Source organism: Morone saxatilis, unplaced genomic scaffold (assembly GCF_004916995.1).
Source record: "Morone saxatilis isolate NCDOM2014 unplaced genomic scaffold, NCSU_SB_2.0 Contig18, whole genome shotgun sequence".
Lineage (NCBI taxonomy): Eukaryota > Metazoa > Chordata > Actinopteri > Moronidae > Morone > Morone saxatilis.
In genome coordinates, this window is record NW_023339740.1 from 4448251 (window position 1) to 4467175 (window position 18925).

At 41.5% G+C, this 18925-nt stretch overlaps 1 protein-coding gene across 5 annotated transcripts in view; it reads left to right on the forward strand.

Annotated features, from left to right (window-relative positions):
- The window catches only part of LOC118328286 (band 4.1-like protein 1), a 77936-nt gene that overhangs the window by 50941 nt on the left and 8070 nt on the right, over positions 1 to 18925 (forward strand). The window contains exons 5-19 of one of the 5 annotated variants that reach the window (XM_035661941.1): positions 1199 to 1241; positions 1439 to 1514; positions 1881 to 2099; positions 2469 to 2556; positions 2671 to 2823; positions 4253 to 4350; positions 4714 to 4889; positions 5634 to 5848; positions 9754 to 9903; positions 11174 to 11260; positions 11545 to 12960; positions 14772 to 14822; positions 16343 to 16702; positions 17143 to 17271; positions 18011 to 18136. In XM_035661941.1, the coding sequence (XP_035517834.1) occupies positions 1199 to 1241; positions 1439 to 1514; positions 1881 to 2099; positions 2469 to 2556; positions 2671 to 2823; positions 4253 to 4350; positions 4714 to 4889; positions 5634 to 5848; positions 9754 to 9903; positions 11174 to 11260; positions 11545 to 12960; positions 14772 to 14822; positions 16343 to 16702; positions 17143 to 17271; positions 18011 to 18136 (3387 nt within the window). Of the gene's footprint in view, positions 1 to 1198; positions 1242 to 1438; positions 1515 to 1880; positions 2100 to 2468; positions 2557 to 2670; positions 2824 to 4252; positions 4351 to 4713; positions 4890 to 5630; positions 5849 to 9753; positions 9904 to 11173; positions 11261 to 11544; positions 12961 to 14771; positions 14823 to 16342; positions 16703 to 17142; positions 17272 to 18010; positions 18137 to 18925 lie in introns of all 5 variants that reach the window. The other 4 variants (XM_035661940.1, XM_035661942.1, XM_035661943.1 and 1 more) reach the window with 4 other exon arrangements.

The window sequence follows — 18925 nt, forward strand, 5'->3', positions numbered from 1 at the left end:
TTGAAGTTCCTTAATGCTACACACATAGAAATAGATCATTAAATGTATATAATAACATACAGGCATACACCAAGGTAATAGTTCTACTGTGCATCTCTAATATTCCCGTTATTAACAAGACAGTAATGATAATATGGTTTCATCTTCACATAAAAAGAAAGAGCTTGATTGAGTCTCCGTAAAGATGTGGGCACAACAGTCTCTGATTTCCCATTGTTTGGCCAGCCTGAGTCCCATTTTTATCCACACCAGACATTAGCCAAGAGCTGCCTTAAGTCTGAGCTGGGCCAGCATGGCTTTCATCTGGCTATCTTCCCTTCCCTCCCTTGAGTGACCAACCCGCTGTAGTGGGCTGCTTCCGCTGATCTGGCTGGGGGGATTGTCTCAAGGTCTGCTGCTCTTTAATCCAAACCCTGCGCTTCCTTTTTTGATGACTTTAGGCTATTTCTGTCATACGTAATGCAGAAAAGCAGAAAAAAAATCCATTTTTAAACAAAAATCTAGCAAGTTGGAAGGAGCTACCAGGCGCTGCATATACATGCTCAGCCGTTGCCAATTTATAAGTAATAGGCTGATTACAAGGGTTTCTAAAAGGACAAATTCTGTTGCTACTTTGCTGTAACCGGAAGGCTTGTAATTTTTGAGGAAATTAAATTGCCATATATACCAGATAAAAGGCCATAGGGGAAACAATAGTGTAATAAGAAGATGAATATGCAATGGGAAATTCCACGAAACACCCCGAAAAATAATAAAACCAATTTCAGCAGGGTAAAAGTACTTGAGGGGGGTATTTCATTACTCTCTCCATTGCCGTCAGTGTGTTGCTGTGATTTACAGCTTCTGTTACAACTGAGTCAGTATGCACTGCACCACTGATGTGTAGCTCCAGCAACCAAATCATAATTGGTTCCCCTATAGGCAAAGCGGTAGACTAGATGGTGGGATGTGATGAGCTCAGATAGGTGACTGGCTGGCAGTGATTTTGCCGCACAATGAAGAAACAGATGCTAGAATTAAATCTGCTCTCTGCACGTTTGAGCGGCTCAGCAGGGGAGGGCTCAGTTTCTTTATTTAACCATATGGAAAGGCTTTCATTAGGAACACTGATAGCAATTAGAGCAAAATGTGACACCAGGGTGTGCATTAAGCCATGTTTCTAGTCTGCCCTGTGTGAATTCTGCCTTCTGTCTTTCAGAACTGGTTGGACCCCTCCAAGGAGATCAAGAAGCAGATGCGCAGTAAGTGTCTTTTCCAAGTAGCTGAGATGATAAATGGTTTAGTATTCAATTAGTAAAGTCATAAATTCAGATTTGATACCGTACAAACTGATGCAAAGTTTTGTGTTAATCTGTTAGATTTCTAAATACAATTTTTGTACAGTTTTCCTCAAAAAGACACAATAGCTAACCTCCCAGCTCTTGTAATTTCTCCTCAGACTCTCCCTGGCACTTTGCCTTTGCTGTCAAGTTCTACCCTCCAGACCCCTCCCAGCTCACTGAGGATATTACCAGGTAGAATACATCTTTACCACACACACTCTTACTGTATCAACAGTTGTAACTCCTCTGGCTGTGCTGTTAGAGGCTCTTCAGAGTTAATCACATGAGAAATTGCTTACACATGTCAGTTCTGCAGGTGATTTGCCAGTTTTATTTTCCTAAAAATGTGTTTACATAAAAGTATTGTAACAATTTACATGGCACATTCGCCCCGGTGTCAAAGCAACCCAAATCCCTCTCTCCTTTTCGAGGATTAGACCTGGAATGCTACTAACTGCCATGGATTAACTACGCTGAATACTTGTTGGAGCTTGCCTTGGCTCAGGCTTGTTTGACTGCCAACACCCTTCTCTCCTCCCCTTTTGTCTCATCTGACAGATACTACCTGTGTCTGCAGCTGAGGGATGACATGCTGTCAGGTCGACTGCCGTGCTCGTTCGTCACTCACGCCCTCCTGGGCTCCTACTCCGTTCAAGCCGAACTGGGGGACTATGACCACGACGACCATGGCTCTGACTATGTCAGCGATTTCCGCTTTGCCCCCAATCAGACTCGTGAGCTGGAGGAGAGGGTGATGGAGCTCCATCGAAACTACAAGTACTGGACACACATATTTATCCACAAATCCCTTGGGATGATAGACTGATGAGTTTTCCCACTGTGTCAAAATACTACATCATGCATGTGACTGATAGATGCCATCACATTTCCACCATTGAGATGTACACAGTGAGAGTCTTGCCTGACTTTCTCAGTTAGACAGTCTTAACCACTCTCTGATTTGGCATAAGTTTTTGGCATATGCCCAAACATAATGCTTGAGGGTATGGATGGGAAGAATTTAGAGTTGGAGATACCAAGGATATTACCAAGATAATTCTGCTCCCACTGTGCAAGATTATGGGTTTATTATTTAAGAAGGGCTGTTGTTGTTGGTTACAGATATTACTGTAATTCTGCCCACAGGGGGATGACTCCAGCAGAGGCTGAAATTAACTTCTTGGAGAATGCAAAGAAACTGTCCATGTACGGTGTGGACCTCCATCATGCTAAGGTTGGCTGTTTCCAAAGTTATTTAATGTGCATGAAAGTGGGGTTTCAAGGATCCATACAAACAGTGTTGCTCTTTAATCATGTATGCCTCTTCACTGTCCCTCGTTCGCTGTAGGACTCTGAAGGGATTGACATAATGTTGGGTGTCTGTGCCAACGGCCTGCTGATTTACCGCGACAGGCTGAGGATCAACCGCTTTGCCTGGCCAAAGATCCTCAAGATCTCCTATAAGAGGAGCAACTTCTACATTAAGATACGACCTGGAGAGGTATGGAGTATGGTTAAAGGTCCAGTGTTTAGGATTTAGTGGGGTCTGGCGGTGTAATCCTGATCGCATTAATGCTTATTTTCTGGTGATTATACACTAATGTGTACCTATGAACATTATATTCCATATTTGACAATAGCGCCTCCTAAATGTTACACACTGGACCTTCGAAGACCATTCAAAAAAGGGCACTCTATCCATTTTACACATTAAAATTTTTACTAGTCATGGTTAGTGCTACTCAAGTAAAACAACTGTTATGGAATGTCTTCACTAGGTGATAATAGTGACATGTTAGATAATAACCCATGTTAGGCCAGCAGCTGGTTAGCCTAGCTAAGCATAGAGACTGGAAACGGGGTAAAGCACCTCTTAAGTTCACTAATCAACAAGCTGTATATTTAGGGGTGTTATGTGTCATCTTGGAGTCTCTGCTGGTTGTCCAATGACAGCAAGATTCCAGGGACTAAACTATAAAATATAATGTGTTAAATAGTGAGCTTTAGAGGTGCTGGGTCTTTTTTTTACATTTAGACAGAGCCAGGCAAGCTGTTCCTCTTGCTTCCAGTCTTCATGCTAAGCTAAAATAACTGTTTCCTGGCTCCAGCTACATTTTTAGCATACAGACATGAGAATATTACTGATCCTCTGATCTAATTTTCTGCAAGAAAGTGAATAAGCCTATTTCCCGTAATACTGAAATATTCCTTTAAGCCATGGTCTCAGATTTTGAGTACAGTAACAGCTGATGTTCTCTTACAGCTGCTACTGTTGAAAGCCATTGCAGAAATGAATGTGTGGCTGGTTGAGCAGAAGCCTGTAAAATCCTCTGCTTTATACCATTTTTGCTCCTCTGTGCGGTCAGGGTCTATATTATGGCCCTCCTCATTGTGCTGTGCAGCGCTGCAGCTTATCCTCCATGCTGAGCCTCAGTGTGACAGGCTGTCTGGGCCAGACCCAGTCAAGTGACAGAGCCACACAGTGAGCCTGTGGTCGAGCCAAATAAAGAGCCCCTTTAACAGAGCTGCTGCAGCTGCAGCCACAGTCGGAGTAGAAGGATAAAGAGTGTAAATATAGAGCCATGAAATAGTTTTCGTCTCTTTTGCTCCCAGTGTCTGAATATTGGATATTATCCTTCCTTTGCCTTGATCTGCCTCTTTTCCGTCCGGTCGGCAAAATCCATTTCTAAATGTGTTTGCTTATGTAGAAGTAGTATCTAGCACAACATAAAGACTGCTTTATTGATTGGGTTCAGTGTTCATGAAAGGATGAAATGAAGTAAATTTACTGGATTTTTTTTATGAATATAGGTTGCCTGTAGGCCAAGTGCTGAGGTGGCCCCCCAGCAAAACAAAGTAAATACACCTGCTGTATCCCCCACACCTTTCTTCACATTTCTCTCCATGTTCCTCTCCTCTCTCCCCTCCAGTATGAGCAGTTTGAAAGTACAATCGGCTTTAAGCTTCCCAACCACAGAGCTGCCAAGAAACTGTGGAAGGTCTGCATTGAGCATCACACCTTTTTCCGGTAAGAATCGATTTAGTCTCATGGTTGGAATGTTCCCGTTCAATGCCTATCCAGGCAAACAAAACATGTCTGCGTGTACAGCTTCATCAGGAGCAAACACACTCAGTTAATTTAAAAGGACTGTGTAGGAGGTACGAGGAAACAGTTCACACATACAAGGACCAAATGATAGAGCTCAATATTTAGCTAGGATGCAAAAGGCTAGCACTAGCAGCATTATATACTAGAAGCTGGCTTGAAATTCATATTCAATGTATCACAATTGAAACTATTTCCAATTTCAGCATTCATCCTACTGCCTTTGGTTACATAGTACGGTATGTAGTCAAGAATGTTCACTGATTATCGTTTTTGTTTTCACAGGCTGGTTTCTCCAGAGCCTCCTCCTAAGGGCTTTTTGGTGATGGGTTCAAAGTTTCGATACAGTGGAAGGACACAGGCTCAGACCAGACAGGCCAGCGCTCTTATAGACCGACCGGCTCCGCACTTTGAACGCTCCACCAGCAAGAGGTACCTGCTGTCCAGGAGCTTGGATGGAGGTGAGACCCACAATGGATGCTTGCGCTGTAGGCAGTCATAAAGTAATGCTACAACATTAGCAGGCAAAGGTGGACAAAAGAAAGTATCTGCATTTGAAAAGCTAAACTATTATTAAATCCATCTGGCGAACAGTTCGTGATTTTATATTAAGCCATCTACATAAGTGATTTATATGTTATGCAAATAATTTGGTAACCATGGTAACACATGTGTGTGTCTGCAAATGAGTATGGAGATTTTCCCTGATACGTTAGACAGTCACAAGAACGTAAAACTGCGGTGTTTTGTATCCTAACTCATGTACTACTTCATCCTATCTCAACCGGTTAGTCATGTTATTCATAACATGCATCTGATTGGCAGTTAATTATACTAAAGAAGTTATTATAATAATTATTAAGCTCTTTGTGGCACCAAGGAACATAAATATACACCTAATCTGGCGATACAATAAGCAAGGCGATACATTGCAACTAAAAAAAAATTATTTAATTTAAGGAAACAGATTGTTAACAAACATAACAAACTCACCACCTTACACATAAAATCTGAGTAAAAAATCGCATATTTTTATGCAACTGTAACAGTGGGATCTGCATTTATATTCATCACAGTCCCTGTAACATCCACCATCACAGCCCTCAGTTTACAACACTGCTATCTAGCACTTAGTTTAAACGCAACATTTTTTATAGTGTTGAACACTGACTCGTCTCTTGTAATGATCCAACTATTACCAGCAGAGTTCTCAAGGCCGGTGTCAGCCATGTGCGAGAACCATGATGGCATATCCCACCGCAGCGTCAGTGAACAGCGTCGCCTCGGCAGTCCCTCTGTGGATGAGCAGGAGACCGAGCTGGAGCCCAGTTTGGAGCAGGACGAGGAGGACAAGGACCAAGAGCAGGGCCAGGACACAGATGATGGCAATGTCACTCCAAGCAGAAAGAAAGAAATCATGGTAGTAAAGCTTTCCTGATAGCATTTTTTATGAATTTTCATTGTTGATTTTTGTCATGTTAGAATTATGGAAGGTCCAAATGTATAGAGCTTAAGCCATCTTGAAGACAACTCCCGCTCCGGTGCGGGGAGATGGCCTGGACTGCAGGGGTGCTGATAGGTGCAGTACAAGCTTCTCAGGCCAATTGAGGCTAATCCAGCAGGGGCATAACGCTGTGGTGGCTTTAGTGGGTTTAGCTTTTACTAACTCTTCTCCTTTCACTCTTATTCACTCAGGCTTATATGCTTACACTGCACTGCTCATAAATCCCGCTGACAGCTTTACAGTTTTTAACCCTTACTCATTATGCTGAGAGATGCAAACTCAAGCCTAGCCCTCTGTTGCTAACATGCTTTTTCTGTTTTTTAACTCTTGCTGGCGATAAGGAGGAGGCTGGGTCACCAGTTGACAGTAAACAGGAGGTATTTGGTGTCTGGTGATTTGGTCTCTGTCTCTCTGTATACCTGTATTTAGCCATCCTTTATTATTTTATATCTGTCTAATTGTATCTCATTGTCTCTGCCTGTCTTCCACTGTCTAACTGTGGCAGTCAACACTGTTATCATATAAAAACTGTGCTGCATTGCACCATATAAGCAAGGGATGCTGCAAAGGTTGTGTCTAGACTTATTTGTCACAGTTAAGCATCCCAGCAAACATTTGACAAGTTTCAAGTAAAGCATAGACTTTTCACTTGACCCACTGATATAAGAAAGATATTCCTGTCTTGATTTCACAATTTGTAAGAACAGCTATGCTACAAAAAAACTTTTATATTGATGGTATATTTGCGTACCATATCACAATCAAGTAATTCCAAAATGTCTACTGGGATGTATATTCAGATAGTTTCCAAATTTTCTTGGCATGGTAGCAAGTGGCTAAATCTAGCCCTCCAGTCTGTCAAGGGCGGAGCCGGGGGGTGGCCACCCCACACAGCGCCATATTTTGAGTAACTTTCTTGTGTAGAACCATTTTGTTACTGTTGCACCTCCATTGGTGACACTTTTTTTTTTAGCAGATTTCGGTCTGACAGACAAAAAACTGTTGTTGATGCAAGTAAGTACAGAAACGGGAACCAAATTGCAGAAATTCAGATACAGAAGTAATGAAAGCTGCTGCTGCTGAAATAAAATGGTACTGTTTCTCTCTTATTGCCTATACATCCAAGGCTATCAGGGGCTTATTTTAGATGCACACATATTGGTCATAAGCAAACATCATAACCTCTGTACAGCGCCATGCCACACAGAAAAAACTGAACAAGATACTAATTTCTGTGCCACTGCAAAGGTTGTACTGGCCTCAGCCTGGCCACCCCTATGACATTTGTCTGGCTCCGCCAATGCAGTCTGTCTGCCTGCCTGTCCATTGACTGACTTACCTTCTACCATCCTGTCTCTGCATCTGACCTTGTTCCTGCACTCTCTGACCCTGCACTCTTCACCTCTGACCCCTCTTGTGCTTGCCCATTCTCCTGCCCCAACTCAGCTCTCTCAGTTGGACCAGGAGGCCACGCCTCGGCACAAACAGGAGGTACAGGTTACTGTCTTCAGCCCTTGTGCTTTATGTCGTGTGTGCCGCTGTTCCTCAGCGCCTCTAGTCTTTGGTTTTTTTTTTGCAGATTGAGATTTGCCTGCAGCCGCCGTCTTGGATCAAATGATATTCGGAATTTTTCTTTGGAGTGTCATAGAGGTTTAAAACATCTGGCAGCAGTGAGCACAGGATACTTTCAGGTTGTAGCTTTAAAAGTCTTGAGTGTTAAAGATAGAAATGAGCCCTTCTCTCTCCTTAAGTGCCTTTAAAGCATCAGTGCATGCATTGGGGTGGGAGAAGTACTCAGATCCTTTACTTAAGTAAAAGTGTACAACAATCTAAAAATACTCCATTACAAGTTAAAGTCAAAATAAAAAAATAAAAAAATAAATCCCCACTACTTTAAAAGTACATAGGTATTATTAGCTAAATATACTTGAAACACCAAAATACTAAAAGTAGCCTCTGGTTGGCTCTTTCAATTGAATGTATTAGCATCCATGCAGCCTCTGAAGTACCAATTGAAGTTGTCAAATGCTACTGAACTTCAGTATTCATCATACCTGCTACAAAAAATGGATAATGGAAAATGTTAGTCCAAAGTTCAGGCATTTGCACTTTATTTTAATGTGACATTTTGATTTAATCTTCTCTTAGGTATTTTGTAAATATGAATCTGCCTGTAAAATAAGATTATAAAAATAGTTAATAGAAAATTACCATAAAAATCAATAATGCATGTTTTATGGATAAAATGAAAATGCAATAAAAAAAGACTGTGAGTGCAATGAACCGCTGCTGACTGCATTGTTACTCCCCTAAGACACTTTACATTATTTGATATGACATTATGATATCGTTAGTGTTACATTTTAGTGTTGTAGCTGGTAAAGGTGGGGCAGTTTGGTAGTCCAGTGGTTCCCAACCTGGGGGTAGGCCCCCTCCAGTGGGTCACAGGATCAATCCGAGGGGTTGTAGACAAACTAAGTATATAAGTATACAATAAAGTATTAATTTTTGGACTCTAATCTTTGCTTTCATGTGAAACGTTGCATATTCTTACCCCCGGGCCTCTTCATTTAAATAAAACCATCTCAGAAAAGTCTCCAAATGTTTGCTGGAACTGCTAACGACTCATACACATCTAAAACAATAAAATGTGCTCCAACTAAACACTTTTATTGGAAGTCATCACAAACCAAAAAGTTGGAAACCACTCTTTTAATCTTTAGCATTCATGTCTGTCTTAAAATAATAATCAGGTGCGCACATGAACACTGAAAAAAATGTTCTTGCTGTAATCATTCCTCCTGTTTATAATGGCTGTGACGAGATCCCTTTTTAATTTGCTTCCAATGGAAGTAATAGGGGACACAAAATCCACAGCTCTAGTTTTATGCACAAGTACATTCTCAATAAGTTACTTAAGTTAAGTTAATTTAAGGTAATTTGAGGCTCAGCAGTCTGAATTAAAGAAGTCCAGTGGGTATTTTCTAAACACTCTTTAGTAAAAGATTCCCTCTTTCTGTTTCCATGCACTGTGCTTCTATGTTGAGCTGCAGTGGAGGGATAGTAACACAAATAGGGAATTTTGCTCTAAAAAGATGGTAGTATTGGTACCAACTTGATTTGAATAGCTCAGGCCGCTAAAGCCTTCTTTAAACAGCTGTTGGTTCAGATACATTTTTCAGAACATATTTCTACACAGAAGAAGAAGAACATGAACGTGAGGGATGATTACAGTAAACAAAACTGTTTTAATAGATATGTGGGCACCTGACTATTACTTTAAGATAGACTTGAAAATGTTATAGCCTATCCTTTAACATGTTGTTATAAGATAAATGTAGTTGAGTGAAAATTATATGCATTTCCCTCTGAAATGTATCAGTATTCCAAAAATGGCAATATTCAAAAGTGTACTAAAATACAGAAGTTTAGTACATGTACAAAGTTACTTCACACCATTTTTATTTCTTCATTTATGTATTTTACTTTCAGTGTTTTAATTATCGTGTTCTTTTGTGTCATCGTTTTGGTTTCATGTGAGCTTCAATAGCATCTTAAGTGTCATTTCTACCCATGTCCTACAGCACAAAGTAGTACAAGACTAGCATATTCTCTGGTTAACATAAATGCCAGCACTCCACATCCCATCTTCTCCTGCGTGTATGCAGTATTATCTCACATCCCGTTCAGTCGTGCATATCAGATGTGTTGATGTGAGTGCTGCTGCTGAAAAAACATGCCGACGTCCTGCTAATGCATTCCCTTTTCTCGTCTCTTCCCTGTCTCTCTCCTTTTGTTTTTTTCTCCTCATTCTCATTCAGTTTTTGGATAAGTCTCAGGACTTCTTGCTGAAGCACCAGGCCAGCATCAACGAGCTGAAGAGAACCCTGAGGGAGCCCAACAGCAAGCTGATGAACCGCGAGAAGCGTCTGTCAGCCTCCTCCCCGACAGGCACACCAGAGAAGAAGGCTGTGAGTAGGGGCATAGGCCAGTGGGAGGGGGGCTGGGATCTGTGGGCTGTATGGTGACTATGGTCAATATCTCAAATCCAGCAACCTCTGATGCTTGACATTCCATTAAAGGGCATTGATATTCCTATCTGGCCACTGTCATGTTGAATTCCTTTTTTTGCTGTTTGACTCGATCAAAACAGGCCATATTTCTGTCATGTGGAGACCCTTTTCTGTGTTCTCTTTTTGAATAATTTATGCCTGAAGACATACTGTACCAGTATGAAACATGATGGTTAGTGAATGTAGTTATTGTTGTTTAATATCTCTCCTACAGGCAGTTCAAACATCTCCTGTGCAAAGACACTACTTGCTCATGGGAACAAACATAACAATCTGTAGTTTATTTTAAGACGTGTATGATGAAGTGCATCCTGCCTCTCTCTGGTGTACCAGAATAATTCCTGACAATATCTCAGAGGTACTTGAAGATGACTGACAAGTAGCACAGAGGGAACCATCTTGATGAGATTAGTTTCAAGATGTTTTTTGAGATTTACTCAATGTGAGGCACTTGAGAAATAATTATCGGTTATCTTCTTTTTTTTCCTTGATTGCCTAACAGTGCCACACTTTTCTTTATGCCGGATCACGAAAGCTCTCAAGCTTTGATCACAGTTTGGTAATTAGGCTTTTGAAGATAGAGCACTGAGATTGTAGTCTTCAGATAGGATGGGTTCTGTCTTTGCCAGTGCCTAAATTGTCTTCAGACAATCTCTCATCTGCTGTTGGGGATGATCAGATTATGCCCATAGAATGTCAAACCTTGTCTGCTGCAGAAAATGTAATCTGCTGTGTGTTTCATTCCAGGTAAAATGATGGAGGGGTGGTGGTGGGGGGATTATTCTGTTTGACTGACAGTCGAAGGCTGGGAAAGTCTCTGTGCTCTTCACTGTTTTCAAGAGATTCAGTCGAACTCAACTCTTTGATGTAGTCACAGAAAGAAATATTTGCAATGCAAATGTCTGCTGATTTGGTTATGTGGATTTGGTGGCTGTCAGGTACACAGGATTGCATGTTTTTAGTTTGAAGTTCATTAAAAAGTTTCTACAGAATAAACTTCAGTAAAGTCCTGGTTGCACTTATCCTTTCTGCTTTTCCCATTTTCTCTTTCTCCATTTTGCATGAAATGGTTTATTGTGCATCTCACTTATTTACTCCTTCGTTTGGAGTCTCTAATGGCTGTTCTTCCTTCTCTTTTAAACTCTCTCCTCTGCCTCGTGTCGGCCAGTTGGTGGTCCGAGCAGTGGGAAAGGACCCTGTTAACAGCCTGTCTGTTGAGGGTTTCGTCCAGAAGACTCTGGTGACTTCACCTGAGGTTGATCTCTCACTCTTCCTCTTTCATAATGCAGTTTACTATTTATAGCATTTGTGGTTTGGTGAAATACACTGCCTCCGGTCCATTATTATCACTCACACGTCTATCTATTTAAGAACATACTACCATATATTGTACAATGAATCTCTAAATGCATGTTTTCCAAAACTTCACTATGTACCAGTTGTACATTTTGTTTCCTTTTCTGTGATTCAAATGATTTTATTATTTGCAGTAGCTGTGCTTGGCATGTCTAACTGTGTTTAATCTATACCAACATGTAGGGCTCTGAGGAGTGGGTATTGATTGAAAAACAAGAAACTTATCAACAGGACCATGACTGGAAGGCAGAAGAAAAGAACAAATCTCTCTCATCTGATTCCTCATGGGAGAAAAAGGAACTGGACAAAGAGATAGACATTGCCAAGATGATACATAAAGAGGTAACAGGGTATGACAGGAAAGAAATGAAAAGCCATATTGATGAATTTCCATCAACAAAATCGTCCAGAGAGGCAGATGTATGCTCTGAGCCTCGACCAGCGAACAAAAGTCGTTTTGTGATTCAGTTATCGGAGAATGCGGACTTGCTTCAAGACAAATCTCAAAGTAAATCATCTGAAGCCTCAGACCCTCAGGCAGACAATGATGTGGCCCTGGGCTCGTGCCAGATAAAGGAACGCACAGCTTCTAAACCAAGAAAAAAAAGGAGACCCCAGAGCTTAAACCTGGGAATGCCTGCAGAGCTCATCTACAGGAAAGAAGACAGTGATTCTACTGGAGAAGAAAATGAGGGCTCAGATTTAGACAGTCCAGAAAATACCTCTAAAACAGGAAATGACTGTGAGTCATCCTGGTTGGTGATGATGAAAGATGATCAGGGATCAGGAAAGGATCAGTCTGTCCGGGTCTATGCAGACAACAAACAAGAGGATATATCATTAGGAGAAAGCAGGGAGGTCTCCACTGAAGGAGCAGAGCAGGTAAAGAGGAAAGTGAGTCAGGTTTGGCCAGCAGATATCGACTTAGGCTCAGTGAACGGACCCGGAAAGGTAGAACATGATAGTTCATTAGCAGGTGTTAAAGGGGAGTGTGTGATGAAGGTGCGAGGGAAAGGCCTTATTGATAACAAAGAGCTAGCTGAGGTGAAACTGCGACAGGTCAGGACACATGAGAGGAAGATAAGTAGTTCTGGGGGAGAGGATATTGAGGGTTTCATTGGAGACAGAGGTCAGAGGACCTCTCTCCACCGACTGTCAGGCAGCAGCTACCAGTCGGAAATCACCAGGATTGTTCCTCTCAAGCCAGAGCGATCAAAGAGCGTAGCGTGTAAGGATGAAAGGGACAGGACAGGACAGGACGAGCCCACACGGGCCATGAGAAGAGAGTACCGCTGGTCGGTCGGCTCTCCAGAGGGACCCTCAGACTTCAACTGGACGGACGTCTCCACCCACCATCCAGCATTCGCAGCAGATCTGGAGGGTATCGGTAAAACAGAACATCCTGATGATAGCTATCAGTCCAATAGAGGACCTACAGAGAGTCAGTTGTTCAGCTCAAAGATTTCAGCACTTCCCAAAATGGTTCCCCCAGCCCCGCCAGTGAAAACACAGAAGGCCAGGGAGTCTGGACTAATACTACGGAACAGCCGAAATGCCGGCAGGGAGCCGAGCCTGGACGCAGCCAAGAAGAGACACTCGGTAACTCTGCTTGGCATCTGCTATTCAGTCATTGGAAATAAAGCATCGCATGAGCTTCAGACAGACTCGCACGCCATTTTTCTTTTTTTCTACGTTTTCAGTGACTTGAAACACTCATCCATCTTACCTGTTCGTTCCTGTATGAAGAGCAGGCGGAGCGGTATATTTGCTCAGTCTTGTGGCAAAAACCAATCAAAACGTTTGGACATTTTCCCATATGGCAACCCAATTTATCCCCTCCCATTGCCCTCTACATGCACCACACTGTCTGGCAAATCTGTACAGCTCACCACTGGCTGTGAAAGTTTAAAAGAGACAAAAATCAATATCTCATGTTTTGGTTGTCGGTTTGTCTTCGCCTTCTTTAACTTGTGAGACTCAAATTTCTTTCCGGCTCACGTTGCTCTCTGTCAGAGGGTGACAGGGAAAGAAAGGCTTACATATTAGCATCGTGCTGATGATTTTTGCACATCTCTGTGCCATTTTCAGACTGGAAATACAAAACAAATGATTTATTGCATACCAATATTACAAATTAAATCACTCATTTGAGGAAGAAAGGGTGAAAAGTACTTCCATTAATTACTTTGTTAGAGACAGCTTATTATGTCCCAAAACTGGAGATAAATGGAGTACAGAATTGGTTTGTGCATAAATGATTGAGAAACTGCACCAAATTGACTTCTATCTATGGAATTACAAAATGCTCCTTGATCCTTCAGATTGGTGATAATAAATCATGAATCAGATCATTTTCCTGTACCCTACCTGGATTGAAAGCTAAGCAGTGTTATAAACACACTGGTTCCTCCAACTGTGAAACCCCAGCAGGCAGTGAGCAGCCAGACACCACAGCTCAGTGCCTGACACAGTCAGATTTGCTGCTTTCATTTCACTGTTGGTATCATTAGGAGCTTGCACGCGTTTGGCACTGGAATGAAAGGAATTTGAAGTGAATAGACATGACAGCTTTCATCATTTCCCACCTTTTCATCTGAGTCGAGCTCTTGCATATATTCGATTAAATAGGCATGAGAAGAGGTGTTGCGTAGCTCTCAGTGGCGAGTGACAATAGTATCAAGATCAGATTAAACTCGGGGAGAGTGTGGGAAAATATTAGGTGCTCCTCCAAACATGCGGACCCACTTGCATTTTGACAGGCACCCTGGCACCTTTTATTGGACATTTAACAATATTATTTGACAATATTTGAATACTCCCTCGTTGAAATTCATGGTGCGTAGTGTTGCATCACTTTCTCAGATGGTCAATAAGTGGCTGCTGCTATGCTGAAAACCTGCTCATTATACAAACTGCATGATTCTCTTGCCCTGCCTCTGCTAATTCTAACAAATAAACCCGGCCGTAGATGTTGCTTTTGTTGCAGTAAGCTCACCTCTTTTCTGTCCTCCAAACTGTATTGCTGTATGCTATGTCACTGTAGAGTAGGGCTTGAAATTTGTGCCTGAATCCATTTGGACCTGACTGGATCTGAACAGACCCAGTGGGCTTAGATTGGGTCTGGCTGAATTTCTCACCTAAACTTGGGTTTGAGTCATTAAAAAAACTTAATTATTAGCTGGTTGGCTACATTCAGATTTGGAGTATTACTACTGAGCAGTACATCAGGATCCCAGTTTAGGTTTGGAGTGAAATATTTTGTGCTCAGAACACACTGAGCTCATACTTTCAGGCTCCAGTCAAGCTCTGCTGGTAGGATTTCTGTTTGTGTGCTGTCAGTCCACTGGTCATTTCAGCTTATGCTAACCTCCACATGCTTTCTGTGCTCTTCCCTCTGCTTCCCCCTGCAGGAGCCTGTCTCTACTCCTGCCATTTATGAAGAGCCATTTGCTGATTTCAAGGTTATTCATTTGTATTTAAACCCACCTTCATATGTTCCACCCATCATCTCTTTTCCTCTTTGCACCCCTTAAACTGCATGCCTCCTAACTGACTGCACCGGTTTCTCTGATGAAGTGTGTTACTTTTCACTGGCTACTCATCCATCACCATGATCAGAGTTTGAATTTAATCTGTGTGTTGTAAACAGAACCCCTTGCGCATAATGTCGTTTTCACTGTGATCTAATTACCTTGTGTACTTGTAATTAATGTAAGTGGCATTACTTTTAATTGGCTGCCTCAGGAGCTTCATTGTAATTCAGTAGCTCCCAACCTTTTTAGCTTCTGACACCTTACAACAGAGCTATTTCGCTTCTGACCCCTTGTCACAGCTTGCATGTCAATTCAGCCAAAATTTTGTTTTGCTCTCTTGTTTTATTCAAATGCCTTTACAGACTTGTTTCCTCCAAAGGCAGAGTAGTGACCCAGAAGATTACAATTTTCAGATTGGGGAACTGTGCAATAGATAGAAAGGTTGTGATGCCTCTGTTTCATGCCATTTTAGGGTGATTATTCAGTCCAAAAAAACATTATCACAGAACCTACTTGATACCTAAAGATGTAAATACTGCACTATTGGATAAAATCCTCAACAACGTGTTCTTCTAGTTCATTTAACTGAAGGAAATAAACTTTATTCCGATCATTTATATAAATAGTTATTAAATGTTTCTCCATTTTGCTAGTCGTCTAGCTGTCCGTCTACTATAAATATGTAAAATGAAATGAATGTAACAAATTTATTTTCAAATTTAAAACATTTAAACATGAATTCCACTCGTCAACAGCTGAGATGGCAGCACCAGAGACCTGCTAAGCTAGTTAGCATTAGCATGAGTTTAAGGTTAGCAGGGCTTTTCAATCATCATTGTATTTAGCTGCTACCTCATTTAGTTATGTAGAATCATCAAGTGAATTAAAAATATAGCAGTTCAATACGATGTATGTTTTTTTAGCTATGGAAAAATTAATTAGGTGATTTAGTTTGAGCCATGGCTATGTATGGTTAGCAAGCCAGAGTGCATTTACTACAGTTTGGCTAGGTATTTATCTTATTTATAATTATATGTTGCTTTCACAGAAATCATACATTTCTATGGCATAATCATTTTTTGATGGTAAAATACACATAGACACAAAAAAGAAAAAAGAAAAAACATAATCTGCATGCAGTAAAACATTTCCTTTTCTTTCTCTTAGTTATCTTGTGGCCCTTAGGGTATCCCAACCCCTAGTTTTGGAGCCACTGTTCAAACCACATTCAACATTTCATTTCTGATGATTGCATGCCCTATGATTTTCTAATGTATATGGAATAGGTTATACATTGCATGTATAATGTCTTTGAATTTGGATCCTCCATGAATCCTATCAAATACTTCACCCTCAAAAATCAGAACCATTCCATGCCATCCTCATCATCCACCCGTCTGCAATTATGTAACCTTAGAGTGGTGATCCTATGTCTGTACCCGCCCCAGAAGGAGCTCGGGGACAGGAGGCCCCCGCCGATCATAACCTCAGAGGAGGAGCAGGAGCGGGACACGGTGGCCTGCATGAGGGAAACCCACCTGGGCATCGAGCGCAAGTGCTCCAGCATGACGGTGAGCTCCACGTCCAGCCTGGAGGCTGAGGTCGACTTCACCGTCATCATGGACCTCCACTCCAGCGTGGATGACTTCTCTAAGGGCATGTCGGAGCTGGGAGAGAGGGAGAGACAGCCCGAAGTTGGCCGGGAGGACTTTGAGGAGACCTCCAGGTTCTACTCAGCCCGTCTAATGGGCTCCCGGGACAAGTCTCCCATGGAGGAGAAGCTTCCTGAGGAGGGAACACATCATGAGGTAGACAGATGAATGTCTTCGTCCTTCATCATCATTACCCGCTGGATTCACCCTGCCTGGCTGGAATTTGACTTTTTTTTTTGGACCATTTGCCTTTGTTTGACTTTTGTTATATTATCTTCATGTTTAATTTTGTTCAAAACTCTCCATGTTTTATTCTCTTTGATGTATTCTCTCATAAATGTTTCAACCATTTTATTTTTGTCAGTTGCGTCAGTGTTTCTTTGAATTCCCCTGCTGCTGCATCATCATTTGCATGTTGTCATCAAGCCCAACAATTCAGTAAAATGTATTTATATATATATTTTTGTTCCTTTTAAGTTAAAAGTGCTCAAATGCCTTTGTTTGAAATATTTGCTGCTCGAAAGCAATGCGTTGTTATTGCAAATTCTAAGAAATTGCTTGATATTGCGAAACTGTACTGTTTGTGTTTCACACAGCCTCCTGTGGCAAAGAAAGACCCCAGTGCTGTGAACGTGGCCCATATGCTGAAGAGGTCCGACACCAAGACGGAGACACATACGAATGGATCAGAGATCCACCCCAACATCATGAATGTCTCACCGAAGGTAAGCACATTCATGATTCAACGGGTAGCTTCGTATTTACTGTACAGACACAAGACTGGTGTGGGTCTACTGGCAAGAATAAGCGTATTTAAACTTTTTTAATGTATATGTTTTAATTGTTTGGATTGATCATATATGTAATTTCTCTTTTGCTCTGGTTCTTTTTCTCTGTCATATATCATTTATTTTACACATGAATGTTGATCTATTTTAAACTACAGTATTGCTAGAAAGGGCTAGTGAGGCAAATACTCATCAGAGGATCAATCAATCAATCATTCAACAAATAGACTTGCAATGAAGAATTTAATATTTCTGCAGGGCTTTGGAGATGGAAGCATTTTCTTTGGGCTGCGATGACGTGAGGCCATATTCCCCCGACAGGGATTACATAATAGCATCATTATGGAGTGATTAAAGTATTGACAGTGTATTAATGAGGATGATGAAAGCAGGTGCGAATCCCATTCATCTCCGCAGGCAAAGATTTGAGTGCTGGCTGTCGGTCCCACAGGTGCCTTATTAAAATGTAATTATTGCTGGGCTCTTTAGCCATTCAGCTAATGGCGTGGATGAACTCAGGCAATGATGTAGAGAGGGTGCCTTTGAAGTGCCAGATCACTGTTGAGTCGAATTTTGTAAGATGTCAGAGTAAGACACAGCAGTGGTGGTGGTGTTGGTGGTGTGTTTGTGTGTTGCTGTGGTGTTGGTGGTGGTGTGTTTGTGTGTGTGTCTGCAGCCAATGGACAATGCTGTCATCGATGGGCAGACAAAGATCTCCAGCACCAATGTTGTTCAGCCAGCAGAGGGAGCCATGTCACGTGTGTTGAGTTTCTCAACAACAGCCGCTGCCAGCTGTCTGCATGTCAGTGACAGGCTTTGATTCTGNNGCCAGACTGTAGTAAAGGGCATTTGTTCAGCTGCCTTCATAATCAGTTCATTAACTGTACATGTTATTGGTTTGATTGTCAGTCGTGGATATGAAAGAAGATGTCAATATAAAACCTTTCCCAGCTCATTTAGGCAAAAGTTTGCACGGACTCCACTTACATAAAGCTATAGACATTATGTCATATCTTTTTATAGTCTCATGATTGTTTGGCACTTCAACTGATTTGATAAAAAAAACAATGAAATTAGAACAGCGGAGTACATTTGGATGCAATAGGCCAAATATCACACATTAGAAGCACTTAAATAGATACTTTAAAGTGAGACTGTGTAGCTTTTGCGGGACAAATTATCTCCCACTTATAAAATCATTTTCACAAGCAATAAAACACACTCTAGCGCACTCAGTTCAATACACTCAGGAATTCTGCTACAGCGTCGCTTGTAGCTTCTGGTTATGTTTGCAAACTCATCAGCCGTGTTGCTTTATGACTCTGTGCTTTAGCACGTCACAGGTATTTTATTTTCTCTTTATTTTTATTGTATGTATTTCAGTGGCGTAATCACAAAAGTACTAAAAGACATGAAGTAAACACCAAGTTTTTTCCTGCCTGTGGCTCATAGGCTCTTTTCACAGCAGACACAGTTGTAACTAATGACATTAACAGCGGCTCCGGTGAGCCCTGTCAATGAGCCAGCAGTAACAATAGACCTTTGTCACGGCAGATATTTTTGACTTGAAAAGCACAGGTGAAACTAATTT